At 39.1% G+C, this 21,347-nt stretch overlaps 1 protein-coding gene across 1 annotated transcript in view; it reads right to left on the minus strand.

The window, feature by feature from the left end:
- FNDC3B (fibronectin type III domain containing 3B) overlaps positions 1–21,347 on the minus strand; it is a gene marked incomplete at its 5' end in the record, with an annotated part of 152,763 nt that overhangs the window by 90,812 nt on the left and 40,604 nt on the right. The window contains one exon of the mRNA XM_080349549.1: positions 5,229–5,305. Within this exon, the coding sequence (XP_080205675.1) occupies positions 5,229–5,305 (77 nt within the window). The remainder of the gene's footprint in view (positions 1–5,228; positions 5,306–21,347) is intronic.

Raw genomic sequence — 21,347 nt, forward strand, 5'->3', positions numbered from 1 at the left:
CAACCACACAAAACTACCACACAGCAACAACAAAACAACACAACAAAACTTTATTTCCCTATCCTACAGGACATTTCATCCCTGAACGACAAATTAGAGATATATATGTAAATTTCTGAAGCTGTACACAGAATCTTTAAATATGCTATTGTGTACTTAACAGATCATAAAATTGGTAATCCAGTCTATTATGTATTATATGCATTAGATAGCTATAAAACCAGCACAGGCTAAGACTGTAGATATCTCTTGATGTGTAAAACTTGCAGTGGGTGGATTCTGGTAGTGCCATTGTGGGAGATGACAGTTTCAATTCATGAAAGAGCAAATCAGTTTTGGTGCATTAATATAAGTCAGTCACATAACTTAGCAGAGAGGTTAAACGTCGCTATTTAAAGAAGAAATCTGCAATTCTTTCTGTAAGCTTAAAAACCATTTGTCATGAAGATCATAAATTCATCTGGAAACATACTATCTGCTAAACTGTCTCTACTTTAGTGCCCAGAAGTAATGAAACCTTAATAGCTGTTGAGGTCTCTAGATGCAACTGCAATATTAAACGTAATTACTATTACTAATTTTAGCAGTTTATATTTACAGAAAACAAATAGTTCTCCTCGTTCGGCATCTAGAGCTAAACTTTCATTTTGTGTTTTTCAAATAGTTACCAGGTAAATTGTCTTTTGCTGTTATTTTTCGTGCTTACTGGTGTAAATGGCATGCCGCTTCAAAAAACAATATTATTATAGCATAGTTTTACATGTTTGGTTTCTCCCCCCGTCCCCCTTCCTGGTATTTTAGGAACCTTAATTGCTAAGTGAGGTAGACAGGTGATCTTTCAAGATAATCTGGATGAACATCATACTCATATACAATAAAATTGCCTCTCTCATTGGTTGCCACATTTTGAGAACACCATTTTAAAGGTTATTTGTAATACATTTAAGATATCACTGTAGCAATGAAAACACAGTCTAACTAGAGATAATTCACATATTCAAAGTAAATCACTACTCCATGTTCCCTCATTTTTCTCCATCAAAATCTAATACTACAACTCCAGGAAAAAGACAGGCAAGTTAATTTTGCACATGTTAATTGTACCTATATTTTGTGACTTCTACTTAAAGGAAAACAATCACACTCATCCTGTAATACATGTTTACTGAATAGGTATAATATGGTAATATGGAATTAATTTCCATTTGCTTTCAAGAAAATTTTCTTATTTCACTTAAACTTTGCGTGCTAGATTCAGCAAGGACATTTGGAGCATGGCCACTGGGTGGACCACAACCAATACTTTGGGAATTTCATAAACTAATATGAAACTTCATTCATAAATCAATCTGTACCAGAAAACAGTACAGAATGAGCTCATCTGCAAGGAACTTGGATGTCAATGTTTTATTTATTCACTTAACTTATTAAGGATGCCAATCCAAGTTAATGCCAGCCCTGGCAAGTCTGCATCACTATCTTTGTCATCCATCACATACAAACATCAGTATTAAATCTGTACCTTCACTCTGGAAAATAGGCAGAAAAACATCTATAATGCTGGCAATTATGTTGGAATATAATAAATCTGGAATTACACAGATCTTCAGGACCAGTGCTTGTGAACTTAAAAGGATCATGACTTTATGGCTTGCTCCATATGAATACAAGATCCGCACAACCTTCCTTTTGTTCAGAGCGTTGGCAAGAATCGTCCTGTTAAAGGATGACTCGATTGATCACAGTCTACACAACACAGAATCTCCATTGAGCAGTAAGCCTTACAAAACCAGAAGGTCTGTGGCTAGAAGCTTATGCTATCGAAACATGGTTTTGGAGAAGAACACCTCTCTTAGGGCACAGTATATACTCAAGACCAAAATCCTGATTCCTGAGAATGTGATGGATTTTCTAACACTTTAAATGCCATTTAAAGACTTTCCTCTTTCTAGAAGTTACACGCTAGTTCTGTCAAATGTAACATGCCTGATGTAGGAATACTGAACTGCAGGACCATGGCTTGAATTGAGTAGCTCAAACTGCACGACCACAATGTTACCTCCTGACAAAAGGAATCTTATCAGCATGAAGCATACCTCATGCTCCAACCAGTAAGCTAGGCCTTTAGCCTTAAAATACCTGTGGCAGAGATCACATATTAACAACTCTGTAAATAAAATCAGAAGTGGAGTTTCAAGCCAAATTTTCATGTTCAACTACACATGAGCAATTCCTCAAACACCAGTGGAATTGTTCCAGATTTGTTTCAGAGAGAGCAGCTCTCAGCCAATAGCGTTCAGCAAACGAGTTCATGATAGAGCTTTTGATATTTCCATTGTTGGTTCTCCTCATTAGAACACCCCAAATCCTCCTTCAAGCCTCCTCCCAAACACGTACTGTGAAAAGCAGAAACAATAACCCATGAGATTGTCCTCAAATTTCATAGCTTGGCATCCAAATCATGACCTTTAATCTACAGATTTTGCTGACACACCAGGCAGCTGGACTGCTTTGGGAGCTAAGAAGAGGAATTGGGCCACAGACCCCAAGAGCATATAGACTCAGGTGGACATCCCAGCCAAGGGTATGGTCCCAGGACTCCTGTGGAAGAAACTTAATCCATCCACAGCTTAGAACTAAAACAGACATTAACAGCTTGTGCCCAGGTCCTGACCAAGTTGTAGGAGCTGCTCCCTTCTTATCCTTCAACATCCAGCAGTTGAAACCAAAACTGCTGACTTTGCAAACATTTAATATGAATTTCTCTACCATGCCACCTTCCAACACTAACTTTCTCAGTAGCTATATTGTCCACCAAGAACACAGCAAGGAACTTTTTTTCTCTTCTATATTTAACTAACCCTTAGCCAACAAAGAATTGTGGAGACAGGAACTCCGATCTGAGAGTTTCCATCTGCCAGAGATGCACATCATCTCAGCAGCATCTGCTGAAAAGGAAATGCAAAATAACCAGTCTTAGAGAGCAAAACCAGAGCACGGAAGATCTGAACTAGTGGTATCTATTTGACTTCTATTATTTCCCTTGACTTTCTCCCACCCTGGCTAAGCCTCATCATTAGGAACATCTCCTTAACACCAACAAACATAGCTTCCAGTCACAATTACTAATATTGTCCTTAAAGTCTAGAAACAGAGTCTCTTTTTCCGCTGTTACCAGTGGAGCTGATCTTGCAGGGCACACAATCTCCTGTCCATTTTTTGTGGATCATTTTCATAATACCAAAGAGGTAATGAAGCATCATTTTAATCTAGGATTGCAACCACTAGATAACTACTGTAATATTTAAGACTAATACTCACAGCTACAACAGGCTTGGCATAACAAAATGGAAAAAAAGATTTCATGTCTTTTTTTAATAGGCACCGTTACTTCTCTGCAGGGGTATCTGCTTTCTGACTCTTCAATGTATACTTTAGGGACAAATCAAATAACAAATATATCTTTATTCATATCTCAGAGTGCATTAATTTGCTGTACGGCCTTAAATTCCAAATTTAAGTTGTGTTCTCATTGTTTATCATAAATTAGAGTTTTTAACTATGAAGCAATAGACAAAAGCAAGAGCAAATAAGGCAGGGACATTTACTACAATAAGACCTAATTTGATTACTGCACACTTTCAATTACTATTTAATGTGAAGCAGTCTGAATGGCAAGAGGCTCAGTCACCACACAGCAGAACACACATTCCAATGCCGAATAGCACTGAATACAGAGTTTTCTCCTAAAACTTTACAACATATTTTCAAGCTCCTTGGAAAAATTTTTTCAGAAGAGGGTTTTGGGTTGGTTGCTTTTGTTTTTTCTTTTTGTTAACACACTACTTAAAGGCTGCTTTAGAGGAATTATTATGGTGCCCCACAAAAAGCGTTAAAGAGGAGCTGGGTTCAGACAGAGATACATCTGGAAGATTTCATCCCCCTGGTTTGGAAAGCGTTTTGCTTATACCCAACCATTTATCTCAGTACAGGGGCTGAGAGGTATAAACATTTTAATAACAAAAAGGTGTTAAAGTTACTTCAAAGGAAGAGTAAATCTTTTAAAAATTCCTCTGCATGATCTGGGTCAATCTACTCAATTAGGGGAGCCCATGAGGAGTATTACATTGCATACGCTCTTGCAAAGCAAAGCCCAACAGCCCACCCTGGGATGCTGGGGAGCAGGAGGATGCTGGACCACGCTGCCGTCCTGCCCTCCCTTTCTCCTTGCCTGGTAACAGGGTCCCCTGCACTCGAGACATGTTTTCATGCTGCTCAAAAGTTAAAATACCACAGAGCAATTGCAGTACTTTGTGGGATTTGAGTATGACGCCATCCACAATTTTTCAGAATTACACAAGCTCACATGTTTCCTGAGAAGGGGAAGGGATCCCAAGACATACTCTATTTTCTGCTTAACAAGATGCCAGAATATATGTATCAAGTGTTCTTATGCTATTTATCAAGGATATCTAAAATCCTTTGTGTACTTTTAATGAAGCTTTTAGTCCAGTTCAGGTCTCAATGAAAGTGGTGAAATTATTTGATTTATTGTATCTTTCACAGCTATTCTGCCTTACATCAATCTTTTTTCTCTTTTTCTCTTTGTTTTTTTTTTCTTTATTACTTCAGAAAGAGTCTAAGCTTGGCAAAAGATGGAAGGAACACAAACAAGTTGGTCATCTGAAGTGGTTATTTACATAGAATAGCAGTGGCTCTTCGAGAGTTCCAAAACAGCTTTGTGAAAGGCTTTCTCAATTTTTTCCGTGAACAGATAATTAAATCACACTTATTTCTGAAAACAAACCAAAACCCCTGGTTCCCAATACATTGCAGGATTTCTGCTGGGGAGATCTTGAGGATCAACAGCATATTTTATGGCTACAGTGGCTGTTTCTGTCACTTCCATCAGTCTTCTACCCCTTCTGACTGTCATTAAGTCATCGGCTAATAGAAGGAGAGAAGTTGCACATATAGGCTCAAATTGTATGCCTAACTTTTGCTAGTGTTAAAAAAACCCAAAACCTGATGAACATACTGGTGTGTGAAGGTACACACACACGCTCACTTGTAAAAATGTGTGTCTACTGTCAGTAAAGAGAAGGAGCATGAAGATGTGTATTAGAATTTTCATTAAGATACCTAAATTCAACTTCAACCAAGTAGACTTCTCTATATGGATCAATGCTGTTGCTTTTATACACATTTTAGTCCTTCAAGAAGCATACCTGTGAGATATAACCAGGAGGCACATGAATAGGGGGAATGGATCCATTGGGTGACATCATGGGAACCTCTGCTGGTCCTAATAGAAAGAGAGAAATAAGATATTAGGGTTTTTTTCGGTTAAAAAAAATGCACAATTGCTCAGAAAGGCTTAAAATAGCTTTATTTTTGAAGCCTGCAATAACAAAATGAGCAGCTCCACTAATTTCTGGTATATGGAAAATGCTTTGCGCCACCATTCTGAGAATAAGATCATTGTTCAATGACTTTACCATATATTCCGTTGAAAAAATATTTTCGTCATAAAACAGCTAAAACATAGACTTTATATTACCCTCTGATCAACTTATACAGCATTAAGGAGTAACACAATATGTCCTTTAGCAGCCCACAATTCCTATATTGAAATCTGGTTAAGTTATTCTTGTCGAAGGCATGGGAGCAGAGAACAAAGCAGAAACTGTGCAGCCTGGAATTAGGCAGCTCCCAAGGAAAGCGTCCAATTGTAGCCAAAAAGAAAAATAAAAATCACATATGTGAAAAACTATCTATCTATTTAAGAATGCACAAAAGACCAAATTCATTATCTCAGCTATTCAGACTAACCTTGGAATGTGGTTATACAAGCAAGAAGCTTATGGTTTCCACTCCGAAATCCAGCCCTGAACATGCAAGTTCCATTTTCAGGCACTGAGTACAAGTATAACAAAGCAAGTGCCATAACCATTCGACTTTTGCAAACACAGCCTCACAGCTGAAAGAAAGTGTCTAGATAAAATGGAAATAGCTTGCTTAACTGCTCATTGATTCAGCCATTAAAACTGGGAACATCACACAGAACAGTCAATAAAATGAAGCCCCCAAACATCAGATAGATGGTTACAATGAGAATTTACGACTTTGAAAAAGAAAAGTTAATTTCATTACTTCCTTATTACATATTCACATGTTTACACTAACCTTTTACACTAACTATTTGCCATGGATTAAGGAAGTATTCACGGTCAAACTCTTGAAAAGAGCCCAGAGACAATTCTGCACCTGGCTATTGTAAATTGAATTTCAGCTTTGACTAATAATGCAAAAGACAACTTCATTAGTTTACCTGATGTAGAAGCCATCTAATATCTCCAAGCTGTATCACATTCTAGACAAGGAAGCTAAACACTAAAACATATGAAGGACTTCAGGCAAAGATGGGATCTAATGGCCTTTAGAATGACTTCTCCTGAAGTTTAGACAAATCTAACAAAACTTCCAACAGCAAAGTGGGCCACAATCTGTTGTTTTATACCAGCAAAAGTAGTCCATATTAAATTATCGAGAAGCCATTCGCTATTTATCTACATTTTATACTACTCAGGCTGCTGATTGTACAATAAGCAGGAATTTTCAGCCCCTCAAAATGCAAGTTACTCACAGGAATCTGCCCCAGTTATTTAGATCTCCTATGAACTTGGTTCATTTTCTCTATCCAGTTATTTATAGTCTAATCAGCATATATGGTTTTTACCACTCACATCTAGATTCGAAATATGGTAATTTATCAAGCATATTAAGCACTTAGAAACTCCAAAGTTTAAACTAAGTCATTTTATATGTGTGGTTCTTCTGCTCTTCATACTTCCCTATATTTAACTATGTAGGGAACTTCACCTATACTACAGCCCCAATAAAAAAGTCAATATTACTTCTCCTTCTTATTCAGCTCATATGTGTTCTCTCCCCTCACCTTATTCTATAGTCCTTTCGACATTATATGTCTTCCCAGACAGTCAGTCATTTTAGTGTGAATTGAAAAAAAAATATCAGCATGAGTAGTAAGCAACTACTGGCAGAAGTTGCCATTTAAATGGCTCTATTTAAACCCATCAAAAATAGGAAGTGACAAGTGGTTATAGAAGGAACTTCTCATAAATATTGAGTAAATGTGCTTTCCCTATCAAAATCTCTCTGAAAATTTCTTTTGAGGAATAAGGTTTTATATTCTTCTCTGAATCTACTTCAGTGTATATACACTGCCAAGTTTCACTCTACAGTAAGTTGGGCAGCACATCTATATGTAACAGTCAATGCTGGTAAACACACATTTTTGGGAGATACAATACACACTGGATTATCAAACACTCTTCAGTTCTTCAGGATGGAACATGCCTGAGATTAGGTAAAAATGAGCATTTAACATTGTTATACGACTCATTGTCAGTGATTCCTCAAACCTGAAAAACTACAAGGAAAAAAGTCATTATGAAATCAAAAAACCTCAGTTTAAGTAAACAGTAATTTAAATATTACACATGAATGTTGCTTAATAGAACAAAGCTTTCGTGTTCAACCTGTTTCATCCCCTCACCAAAATGCAATCTAGTTATAGTCATACTGGCTCTAACCAGTCTTTCTCAAAAATAGGTACTCTCATTTGGAAATAAATTCAAAAATGGAACAGTTGTGGAGTTTCTACATACAGATCAGATAGCCCCTATACAACAAATGAGAAACACTTTGCTCAGCATGCCTCATATCTGTCCTTTGTAACCTTGTGCCAGCTGCTCATATGGAGTAGTGATCTATCTGCAGGAAGAAATCAAACTCCCACACTGATACTGTTGACTGTAACACTTCCACTTGATAAAGAAAATGAAATCGTGTTTTATCATCAAAATGTGCACCATGCAAGACAATTCTTAACCTTTCATATGACCCACAAACTGTTAAAGCCATTTGGATAACAGGTTTTAAAAGAACGACAGCCTAGTGATTTGCAGCTAGATTTTGTTTCCAGTGCTTTGATTTCAAGGTTAGCCAAATGACTTTAGCATACATTACTTCATCTCTCTCATCAACAGTATCAAAACAACTTCAAGTGGTAGTGACTAAAATACAGATCCCCATCTCCCCAGCACGATGAGTCCCAGGAATTATTAAAGACAATTCTTGCAATTAAATGACTTCTCAGTTCACACTCACACAATTAAAACTTTTTTGGTTTGGTGGGTTTTTTGTGGGTTTTTTTGTGTATTTTTGGTTATGCCAAATATTTTTGAGCAGTTAAAGTCGACATTTAGAGAGGGATGATCCTCAGTTGGTTCTATTCACAGGATGGATATATGTAATGCGTCCTCTATGGAATTAGAACTTTGTAAGTTTTAATTGAAACTCATGGTTCAATACAAAATTTAATTTAAATGAGAAAAAGGCAGTTTGTTCTAACACAGCTGCTGTACACTGAAATGAGCTCGCTCTAATACTTTTCAAACCTGTTAACAAACAGAGTCTATCTCCCAAGTTCATGACGAAACCGAGCCAGAAGAGCTTTGGCCACCTCTCACTGACAAAGCAAGAGCCCAAATTCCATCCTGAATACAGACATCATGAATACAGAGCATCTCCAGCAGCTTCTGGAGGGCTGCCCCAAAATGCTGGAGCTGGCTCCATCCAAGATGCAGGTGCAAGGAAATTAATCCCCCACCTCTGAAATAAGAGGAGAAGCAGAAGGGTCAGGAAGCACTGAAGTCCATCAGCCAGGCAGGTGACAGACCACACTCATCCCCTGCTCCACAAGCACAAAGTTTTCATATTTATAACACATATTAATAATTAAGGGACAGTAAAAGAGGCAACTCAGTCTCATATTGTGGCAGAGCTAATGAACAGCTTGACACCCCATAAGAGCCTCTCCTCCTCCTCCAAGCCACATGGTCCCTCTTTGCACTGCTGCACCACTCCTCTGACATGTAGAAGCTAATTATTTTAATCATTTTCAATGACCACAAAGGTTTTGCAAATCTGTTGCCTTTGAAAACACACCTGCATAGTTAGTCTAATAAAAATGACAACAATTATTCTGTTCCCTCTTGTACAATGGTTTATTGTGTGAAGTGGCAGATTAAAGCAAGTCCCTGTCTCTCAGTGCCCCTGCCAAGAGGCTGCTTGTCACCAAGAGATTGTCACATCTTCTGGCCATTTTTGTTCCTTCAGGAATCATGTCACAATCGTCTTGAGAAATTTCTGGCCCAAGGTTTTCAAGGCTAATTATAGCTTTGGTTGCAATCCATTACACATTTAAAATTCTTCTATAAAACCAGTTTTGGAATCGGTGTGCTTTTTTCTTGTTCCTGAGCGATCTTTTATGAATGCATTAAAGATCGCTTTAGTTTAATTAGGTTTTTGTCCTTAAATTATAGAAGTCAAAATCTGGCATTTCAGGTCTTCCAGCTACATCAATGTGACTAAATTATGACCAGTGTAGAGTATTTTTCACATCCAGCTCCAGCACACGGGCATGTGTGTTACTCCCCATTTCGACTGACCATAGCTGATTACTAACCCTGCCAGGCTTTGTTATAAAGTTCCCATTTTGAGAACAGCTACTGCAAACTCTCTGAAGTTCAGGAATTTCTCAGCCCTGTTTCTAGCAAATGTACTAATGTACCATTTCACACTGCAATACCTGCATTAGCAGAGAATAAGAAATACAGTGATTTGGGCACTTTTGCTTTGAAATTTAAGAATCCTGTATATTTTAATAACAAGAACCTACCACACTAGGTAATTAGAAAATTAAATCCAGCCACATAAATGTGTTATTTTTTATATAGCTTAACAGTTATAAGTAGTTCATAAAACAGTATTATGCCTTCCTCTGATTCACAACAAAACTGGTATCACATCTTGCACTACACAGGGTGCTTCCCAGGAAGCAAATCTCTGAAGCAAGAGGTGTGACCGAACAAAAATGAAAGATAATTAAAGGGCAAATTGGCCTGCTTTGCTAAAACAAATGACCCAGGACTTGCTGACCTTGGCCGGGACCCAAGGGTTTGCATTTTCACATGGATGAGCAGCTGTTCCGGAACAATTTCCTCAATGAAATAAGCACAAACAGACCCCTTTGCACCGTCAGGCACACGTGTCTTCTCCCTCCACTTGGTTATTCTCAAAGCAGCTTACAGACCAAACAAAGTGATGACAAGGAAAATAAAAAAACAAAACAAAAAATCCTGGATTCTTCCATTCATCTTCCTGCCTTGCAGCTGAGGTGTGGTGAACGTTTTTCCCAGCTACAGTCTAAAACTGCTCATTAGGTCAAGCTAATAGGAGTATGTCATAAAAACCTTTAAAGTAGAATGTAAAGAGCTCTCACATATACATACTACCATGATTTTGAGGTGCAGTCTCTCCTAGAGAAGAGCTAATTCAGGTGCTAACTTAGCTCTGCTCACACACAGTGGAAAGCAGAAGAGTCAACTCCCAGGTGTCTACTTAAGTCACTAGGACACAGGATCTTGAATTTGCTGCTGATCTAGATATGAATATTTGTCCTTAGATGAGTATGAATTTGTAGTTGAAAGCAACTCCACAACTCCACATTAAAGAGAAAAGGAGCAGCTTTCATAATATTAAGTGCTTTAGGGCATAAACCCACAGCTTTACAAAATACCTTGAGGTCTGAGATGTCAGGAAAAATCCTACCTCTGCTATATTCAACCTGCCATAGGTGGGGTCATGGAAGGTGCAAAAATAACATTATCAATAGAGCTTACCAAGGTGTAGGGTTAATGAAAGCATCCAGCACTTGGTCATCTCCATGGCACCAGCTCATGCAGCATATAGAGTTTTATATGGCTTATCCATATGTATTTGTCATATTTTTAATGTGAACAAAAGGATGTCTACCACACATCTATTGACATTGCCTGGCACCTCAATTGTTTATTTTCTATTCAGATCACTGTTTAGCAGCATGAATTCCCTTCACCTTGTAAGAGCAGTACAGAAGCATTAAGAAACATTCTCAAGTTGAACAGAAATCTATCCATGGATTTCAAATGATCTTGGATCCCACATCAAATGACGTATCAGCCTGAGGTCTCCTGTATGGCGTAGCCACTGAACACATTTACCTGAATCTGTCCATGAAAACAGGGGGTTTGAAAGTAGAAATCGAAGCACTTTCGATGTGGGTAAAACGTGTTTCTTAAACTCCTTTGCAACTTCTATGACTGCTTTATGCTTTTCCAATATCCTTTCTAAATCCTGTGACTACATTAGAAGTCACAAATTATAACAGCTCTTTACCCTCCGCCCCACCCCAGATTATCAAGTTAATTTGCCATAAGCACTTAAAAAATAAAGTTATAAAAACCAGACCGGTCTGCGTTTCGGTACGTTATAATTATCAACATTAAACTACAAATCACGTGTATTTGATTTACATGTTCACTACTTGGATCCTACAGCCACAGGGCCTACAATAATCTCCAGTCTACAGTCTGGGTTTGACTGATGTTTTCAACATGTGCAAACTCACTCAACCAAATATCAAATCAAAATACTGAGAAATCTGTGCCAAACACATCAAGCAGACAGCTCCTGGAACTTTTTCTGGCTTATTTACATGACAGGACCTTTGCTGCTTACACTAAAGACCTTTGAAAATTGTTTATTTTACCTGTGTTTGCTACTTAACCTGCTACACACCACAAAAGGCTCAAGTACATTCAATTTGTAGTTAAACAACAGCACTCTACACTTTAATGTAAGAACCAAGAGGTTCTAACTTAGCAGCATGCTCTTTTCCACTGTGTGCCTCCCAGATGTTGCGTCCTGATTTGGGGCATATTTAGAAATAATACAGTAACCCATAAAAACAGGAAATGAACTCAGATGCACCATTTGCTCTGAACATGCCCTATCCAGAGCAATCTCCGTGCTACAAGCTGTTACACAGAGGCTGCATTGCATCTGAATTTGAAGAGGAAGGTAGGTTAAATTTTCATTTTTAGAACTATGAACTAATAAATTTTCGAACAGCAAACGTCTGACATTTCAAACACTAAGTGCATTGCACTTCGAGATATTTACATTGAGAGCATAAAGAATTGTCCCACTCTTCACCTGCAGGACCTCCCATGCCATCCGGCGCACCTCGCTTTTTGGGTTCCTCACGCTTCACTAATTTCATAAGTAGAAGAGGGTCCAAACGAAGTCAATTGGCTTCATTAACAGCCTTGTGCATCAAGAGCTTCTCCTCCGGACGTGGGGCTGGGAGGGGACAGGACGTGCCTGGGACAAGTACCTGGTCCCACAAATACTGAAGTATTAGGAAAGGTTAAACAAGTATAACTGTTCAGCCACAGACAATGGAGATGGGTGCGGTGGATTCTCCGTGTCTCCTGCTATTCTTGTGCATTCCCAGGTGGGTTTTCCTTGTTGTTTTTTGTTTGTTTGTTTTTTAATAGGCCCATATTATTCTAGAGTTTCAATTTACATGCAGCATTTTGGACTGGAATATTTTTGTTGTTGTTTTCAACAGAAATCGAGTATTTTGCTGCCCTAATCTGGACAAACAAGTGGGATTCTTTTGCTAAAATAGACCTTTTCTGATGGTTGGCTCATCAGCTGCTACTGCAAAAACAATTGCAAAGAGTATGTTGCAATACTTCAAGCATTGAAAATAAGCATACTCCCATGGCAATTCACCAGATGGGCTTCAGATTGTAAATCATAGATGTCTAGACTAAAACACTAGAGACAAACATCTGTCTAAAATCAGTTGACTTGAATGGCAAATACTGTTAAATAAATTAGGACTACTCTGGAAACAAAGAGAAAAACCAACTAAGTTGAAAACATCTGAAATTAATCCATTAGCACACAAGCCACAACACAATAACCTGAAACTGGAGAGACACTCATTTCATGAGGAACATTAGCCCAAGATGACACCCTAACATCGAAGCAAAAGCACAAAAGCTTTTCTGTGACCCAGCTCCACGTTACCCCACAAGGACTCACAAATCCATCCCCAGAACATCTGGCTGGAGTGGGGCTTGACAACTGTGGCTGTGGGACGAAGAAATGAAATGTCTGATGCAGGGTCACACGGGAAGCTTGAGGGAACGTAACTGGACACAAATCCAGAAGAGGGTTTAGGTCATAAGGCAACGCTAAAGCCTGAATAAATCTTTGGAATCTTAAAGACCAGCAGAATATTGCATAGAAAAATACCCTATTTTTTTGGGGGAAAAAAAAAAAAAATCCTTCTTGTACCTACTAATTTTTTCCCGTTGCACAACAACTTGGCTTAGAATAGAAACATGCCAGAAAGCCAGTGGATGAACAGAGAGAACAGTACTACCAAGAGAGGTGAGACAGAAGAGACACTGCACAGAAAACCACAGCCTGCCCTTTGCAGAAGGCTCCAACACAGAAAAAGAGACCGTAGAAACGAATTCAGAAACAAAAGAAACTCAGCAACTAACTATTGCCAACCCAACCAAACCATGGGAGATCTCTGTCTGCATCACACTTCATTTTAGAATCAAAAAATCTCATGTTATCAAGTTTTGACACCGCTATAGCTCTGAACAGCAACAGAAGGATTCGCACCCTCCAGCTGCGCCCACAGCTCTGCAGCTGAGCTTCCCACCAGACCTACGGAACCGCTGCACTGACCTGTAACCAGGACTCCGTCCTAGGGGAAACGCACCTCACAAAATGAGCATTATTCTATTTTTGCACCAGTCATTAACAACTTCATTACTTACATACTATGCAATGCTATTTGCCTGATATCAATAGAATTTATTTATTTGTAGAAAGGCAAACAAAAAGCCAAAAGACATCATAAGGCATGGAAGTTCAACTATGGACATTATTTTGCCTCTGTGATTTTGAAAGAGCTCTTTGACACGTTCTAGCTATGTCAATGCTTTTGCGGGAGTGTGTGTGCATGTGTTCGCTTTCTGGCACATTTATGAAGTGACATTCCCTTTTGCAAAAAGTTTTGTTATGTGCAACAGGTTTATACAAATGCTAAACAAGTGTCTTTGAGCACAACTTACATTAAAGATTGCAATAATTATACAACATCACTTTTCTGCAGCAGTAAAAGAAAATGCTCCAATTATTTATAATATAATTATTGCATTCCCATGGCAACACCAAAAAGACTGTACAATCAGCAACAGACCTAAAACCAAGCCAACAAGAAAGTTACACAGCACGTTCTCTGCCACCTGTCCCAAACGAGACAGTAATTAGGCGATGGCTATTCTTTACCTGTCCACCCACAGCAAGAATATCATCCAGCCAGTGAAAATTAAAGCAAAAACTTTGAAACCTACCACCTGCCTAGAGCTGAGACAGTGCCACCAGTCATCGTGACAGGGGCTGACGCGTTTCATTCCTGACATGTTTGGATCCTGGACTTTGGTGAATCATCCAAAATTCTCTACTTGAATGAGCTCATCAAAAACAAAGCAATTAATATCCACCTGCCACAAACAAGCACTTTTTATCACATGGGGGTGGGGAAGGAAGGAAAATCATCAACACTGAATTCTAAATTTTCAAATGCAATAAATGGAGTTTCTTGTTGGCTATAGCAACTATGAAATTAATTTACCATACAAAACATTCATCATGTAGTTTTTGGAGATTAAAACCGCCCTGTCCTCCAGGGAGTAAGCATTTCAACTGGGCATCACCCTATAGCAATTTTTTAGGGGAACAACATACAGCTTGGTATAACACAGAGGTTATTTAAAAAGTTTTCAAACATAGGAGCAAAAAGTTTTCCATTCAGTGGCTTCCAGGTCTCCAGCGTGTCCTTCCCAGCCAAGGCAGAAAAGCCCGGCCTTGCAGGAGAACCTCTGCTCACGAGGCTCCATGGGCTCAGTTGTGTTGGAATAATCACACTAATGGAATAATTGCCAGGCTAACGAGGTTCCCGGAGCGATCACCCCAGCACTGCAGAGCCCAACCATGACAACTCCACTGCAGGGTCTGGAATGTGCGGAAAGTGAGTGGGGTGCAGGGAGAGGGATTTACCCTCTCTGCGACTATTGAAGGAATGCTCTTGATTTCCTCTTAACAACTTTAGGTAGTAAAAATTATCTACTGAATTATTTTAACTTCTCAGTAATTGAACTCTATTATTGGGATCTAACATCTCAGCAAGTGAAGAGTCCAAATTCAATATTACAGTATTCCTCCTTCAAAAGCAAGGGGAGGGAAGGGAAGTGGCAGCCAAGAAAATATACATAGTGCATCATTTTAAAAAAAATATATAAAATTTTCAAAAGGTAAAATTCTGAGTTATAACTTTGGTCCCTATGGCTGCAGGACTGGATGTGCTAACAAGGGCAAGGACTGTGTGTGCCAGACAGAAAAGGGGAGCACCCTAGCCTTGACTTAATCCGACTTATTAAAACACAAGTCTTACCCACCCTGCTTCATGTAGATTACTTTTGAGTATTGAAAAATTAAAGAAAGAAAGAAAATCACTCTCACTAGCACTTCTGTACCTAAAAAATTATCAAATGTTCATGTTCTAAGGTAGAAACCATCATTTCTGTTCAAAATCTCTCAAGTGTGAACGGTATTTCTATGCACCCAAAACCACAATCAGAGATGACTGTGCGACTTATGGGTTGCACCCACAACCAAAGTGCTTCTCTGTCAAAGGAAGAAAAAAATACACAGGCACATTCTTTGTTTTCTTTCTGCTCACTTCCACTTGAGCTGTTCCTAGAAAGCTCCTCCAGCTTAGTGAAAGCATAAAACCAAAAATGCATCTGACTGCCAGATCTATACATTCTATACTGTCCTCACAGCCTGGTGGGAGAGGCTCAGCCCTGGGACTCTCACCCCATGGTCAGGATAATGGTGCCTCTGATAAGAGTCTCTGCAGCAGCACGAGGTGTTTCTCCACCTGAGCCTCATCCCTTTATCTGCTCCAAAACAAGCTGCTGATGGGGTCAGGCGCTGAACGGCATCTTTTTCATTTCTAAACCACGTCAGTGATCCCATCAATCGGGCAGCACTGTCAGTGGCAATGAAGGGGCAGGAGTACCTAGAGGCAGTGTTGCTTTTCATCCAACAGTTCTTGTCTAACAGTGAGGAAAACAACTCACTGAGTCCCAGCACACAATTAAAAAAAAAATAAAAATAACGAAAACAATTTGTGCTGGTGACTCAGAATCTCCACCGCTTGAAGAAGCCCTGCTTCTGTAACACCGCATCGCTCTGCCTTCAGATCTATTCTCATGGGTCTCAGGCTCGTGACTCAACCATTTTCCCCTGGATTTGTTCAAGCAGTTGCACATCAAGAAGCTGCTGAAATTTGCAGGCATCACAGAGTGTGACTAAAAAGCAAATAATCTAGAGAAATTACAATATCACTGGAGAACATAAAAAAAAACAACCAACACTTATTTTGCTTGGAAGTCTACAGAAATTACACCTCATCAACCTTTCTGCTTACAGACTGCATTGTTTACCATAAGCCCTTCTGATGTTAAGATTGCAACAATGTTTTACAACTGTTTTGGAAACATCAGAAAAAAAACATCCCGGAGAAACACTCCTCATGCACTTCTACTTTATTTAATGGGTTAGCTTCATTATGTTAAACTCAGCGCAGTTTTCCTCAACCTCTATCTCACTTCTGAGATTGCTGCTTTTATTTCAGACCTAGAAATGGGTTTCTGCCCCCAAAACATGATGCATTCAGAAAAGAATACTTCATGTCACAGACATGTCTTTCTTCAATAAGCTTCTTGCTTTCATTTGTAGCACCCCTGAAGACCTAATGCAGTGATTTTTTTCTTTCCAAATGCAAAGAATTCAAGTTCTGACCGTGAGCTTCTCACCTCCTTTCCCTCTGCTGAAAAAACAGGCAGCCACTCAAGTTTCTCTTGCATACCCTTCGTATTAAACTCCTCAACTCCAAATTTTGTGTGCAGGTTACCCCGGCCTTGAAAGGTAAACTGCCCTTTGAATTGTAGGCAATACCACCACCTGCCATTATTTTTAGCCAGAGAAACTGAAAGTGCAATGTTAAATATTTCATGTTGAACCGCAGATGTGAGCTAGTGGCACAACCTAGCACGACGGAATTACAGTCACCTCACTTACTTGTCAGGAGAAAGATTAGTATTAAAAATCTACACCTTGCACGTCATGGCATTCAAGAACCTCTCAACCCCATCGTACATTATCTCGCAAGCTATAATACCTGCTTTTAAAAGAGAGCCCAACAAAGAAGAGAAACTATCAGATAGTGCCACATCAACAGCAAGAGAAAGAATCAGGAAAATAAATTGCAGCGATACTCAGCTCTCTAACCATTAAATCACTCCCCCTCAATACCCAAGATTTGCCAAGACATACAACAATCTAGAGCCACAGTGAAAGAAAACAACTTAAAGAATTCTCTGAAAAAGGTCGTTTGTCACTGCGTTTTGCCCTACATTAAACGAATATAATTGTCATTAGGGAAATTATCTTTTCTAAAAACTTTGCTCTGTCAGCATCATAGAAATATTGTTCCACGCCATATGTTTTAATGATTTACCTCCTTTGCCTCTCTCTTTTCTACATCTGTGCACAGATATACATGTATTTACATACACTAAGGCTACCACGCATAAGATCAATATTTCTGAAAAATTAAACCCAGTGATATTTTTTAGCCTATAAATTTGTGATCATGAAAGATTTCAATCTATTCCATGTGATAATACTCTAGCCACACTACGTAAAGTTCTGAACAATGCAAAATGCCCTACAATGATACATACAGGAAAATAACTTTTCCAGTGATTGGATGCACAGCGAAATGTTCACATTTCTAACAGTTACCCAAAGCAAAGGATACCACTATGTCAATTTACTGAGTCACAACTTTGAAGTGAGCTGAAAGTTTCCCAGCAAAGCTTTTCCTATTAAAAAAAACCCACAAGTTTTTCAGAATCAAAATATTTCATGTGAAAACTCTGATGACACTGATGTAAAAACTACATTGGCTTTCACGTCACAAATGGTACCCACCATGCCACCTCTCCCACTGGTTACCAGGACTTTAAAAGACCTTGACAAACTAAAGACACTTTCCAGGATCCTCTTTCATCTCCTACAGCAAATGCATGGCCAACCGATAGGAAGTTACCCTGGGCTGCTCTGCCCCTGGGCTGCCAGTCATCTGAAAAATATGTTATGTTCTGAAATGCCAAAGGGAGACACTCACACCTTTGCACAATATATCATATTTCCATCTTTATAGCCATCAGTCTTGCTATGTGAAGCAGAAGCCACAGCTGGAATCCACAAGGCTGATTCTGTATTAGCTGGTGGTACAAGATATATAGAGATAATTCATAAACATGCATGCCCAGCCCATTTTTCCTACAAAGGCCAGGTCCACGTGAGATTTTGGTAGGATGCAGCTGTAACGAAGCACTTCTCTAGAGTTTACTCTGCTTTAAAATTGGGCTTTCTGATTATCCAGACAAATTTGCTAAAGGATCATCTGTTAAAAATTGCTACTGCGATTCAACTCTTCCTGCTTTAAGATAGGTTTCTTAACATCAAACACTTACACATATTTTATACTCCAATATACTACACTGGACCCATTAACCAAAGCCATTTACAGGTATTGTATAGAACTGTGTACCATACCAGGATATTTTATCAGCGCCTTATAGTACAGTAAGCTATGTAAACCTCAGAGAGTGAATTATCTTCCACCTACAATTTATAATAGAGCTTATAGACACTCAGCCATGGTTAATTTTTTCTTTGAAGTTTTCTCAATATAAATGATTGACTACAGTTCATGTCAATACTGTCTTGAGAATGAGCTGTCACTATAGAAACAGTGAGAGCAGTGAAGTCCTTCCTTCCTCCCTCTCCTGCACACAAGTCTAAGAACAAACACATTCTTGTTATTTCTTAGAGAGCGTGCACACTGTAAAGATCCAAGCAAGACTCAGCAAATTCAAGATTTTTCATTTAGTTTTAGAACATTTTTATTTCCAGCAACTTACACTCTTCAGATCAGTTTTTCCTTCCGTGTAAAAAGCTATCTAACTTTGGAACTGCAAAATTACTTGTGAAGCCTTTTGAAAACAAAAATAGATGAGTAGATGAGCAGTTCACTTAAAGGAATTATAATCCATGTTTACTTAAGTTAGACATAAATACAGTTACAGAATGGGAGAACGGTTCTTGGGGGAGGGAATGGAACAAGGGTGAAGTTTTACTTGTGCTACAAAGAGCCTCAAATTACTATACCACTTATTGCAATTTTAAGATTGATTCACCAAAATCATATAAGGTTATCTGTACTGTACAACTGAATATCAGAAGCATAGAGCCAAGCTTGCATAAAATCCTCTAACACACTGGATGAACTTGCACAGGTAATGGAGCAGTTCAAGAAAATGCCACTGTACAATCAGGCATTACTATGGTAATTTTCCAATACAGAAGTATGTTTACAAACTAAAACTGAAGGCTTAGAAGACAAAATAAATTATTTTACAGGCACTATTTTAGCCTCTCAGGAAGGAGTTATGATGAACTTGTTAGTGACAGAAAAGACTTTTTTTTTTTTCAAAATAAGTTGAATTGTATGTTTAAATATCTACTTTTTTTTTTTCAAGAAGTAGATGCAGCAACATTTTGTTGTAAAAGAAAAGTTTAAATCTAAAAATACAGCAACAGATGGTAAAAACCCCATCCCTTCTTTTTAACTTCCTTCCCTTCCTGAACCCCTGCATTAAGGCAATGCTCTCATACAGTCACTAAAGGTTTTTTGACACTGCAGCGGGCTGAAAGGAATATTTCTCTCTCTCTCTCGCATTCAGAAAGCCTGAGCACAAGAGGAGCTATTCAGGCCATGATGGAGTGCCTCACAGAGACTGCAATATGTTCCCAGTTGGCAAGCAGAGATCTGTTTGGACAGTGAGCCCAGCCATCCCCTCCGCAAACACCAGCATTCCTGCGCCTCGGCGGCACAGAGCACCACGGGCCCTTGTCAAGGGCTCTCGCAACCCATCAGGTTCGGGCTCCAGAACAAACACCTCTTTGTGCCGCGCTTACAATTCAATAGGCTTCACAAAAAAAGAAAAAAGAAAAAAAAAAGAAGAACAACTGTCTCCCTCAACACTAGATTTGGATCCAAAAAAATACTCAAAAGCTGAAAAACAGGGAGGAAATACCATGGAATTATATTTAAGTGTATCTTTAGTAGCTTAAACTTTTGGACAGTACTACAAATCTGTCTTTGGACACTTATCGGATTCCTAATGCTATGGCTTTTTGAATGTTTCTAAAGCAACAAATAAAAATCGCCAAGTGACAAACAGACTGGAAAGTATTAATATTTGTGTTCCTGCAAGTAAGCAGTAGATATTAAGAATTAAAATATCACCCTCAGCGAAAGCAACAGCAAGTGTCAGCTTCTGCACAGTATCACCAGCACACTGGGAGCCTTCCCTGGCCCTGCACACGTGGGCAGAGCTTCTGCCTCTCCTGAGCACATCTGCTGTGCAATCCAGCACAGGGATATTTACAGACACTTGTCAGCCTTCAAATAGACTCATACAGTATCAGAGAAAGAAACCCAAAACTACAAACTGCACAGGAAAAATCACTATTTGAACACACTAGGTTATGTTACAAAGTCAAAGAGGTATAGTCCTTACTTCACCTTAGTCCCACCTACCATCCCAAGTCTGATGCTTGTCCCCAGTGCATTTAGTAGTTGGGCTGGAGGTGGGGTTTTTGGTTTTGTGGCTTGTCTGTGGCTGGGATTGGAGATGGGGATAGTGCCGAGATTAAAAGTAGGAGAGGTTTTCCACTGTGATATACTGCGATACATGCGTTGTTCATGAACAACCACCAGGCTTGACACAACCATGCCTGGTCCCTAAGGCCGGCATTAAACAATCAACATTATCCTTTGTCTGAAATATCTGAGTTTATTAATCTCTAGGTTTCCTCCTTCAGCACAAAATCAGACCTCTGCTTCTGATTCCAGCTTGTAGCCCACTGTTTGTTTCCAGCAACTATGACCAGCAAAGTCTACTCACCTTTTGCAGTCTTTAGCTGGAGTACATTCAGCATGCACAGTGTTTAGAGAACTGAGCTGTCAAAAGTACAAACCCCTTGAGCTCACAAATGGTTAATGCTTCCCCCAGTGCCACCTTCCCCGGGTTGAGATCCAGCCTGTCTGTGTGATGGACACTGCTGAGCTCTCCTCCCTGGGATCCTGTGGTAGGACATGTGGGAATTCAAAGCTGCACCTGGGGAGGTTTAGACTGGACATA

This window comes from Nesoenas mayeri, assembly GCF_963082525.1.
Source record: "Nesoenas mayeri genome assembly, chromosome: 9".
Classification (NCBI taxonomy): Eukaryota; Metazoa; Chordata; class Aves; order Columbiformes; family Columbidae; genus Nesoenas; species Nesoenas mayeri.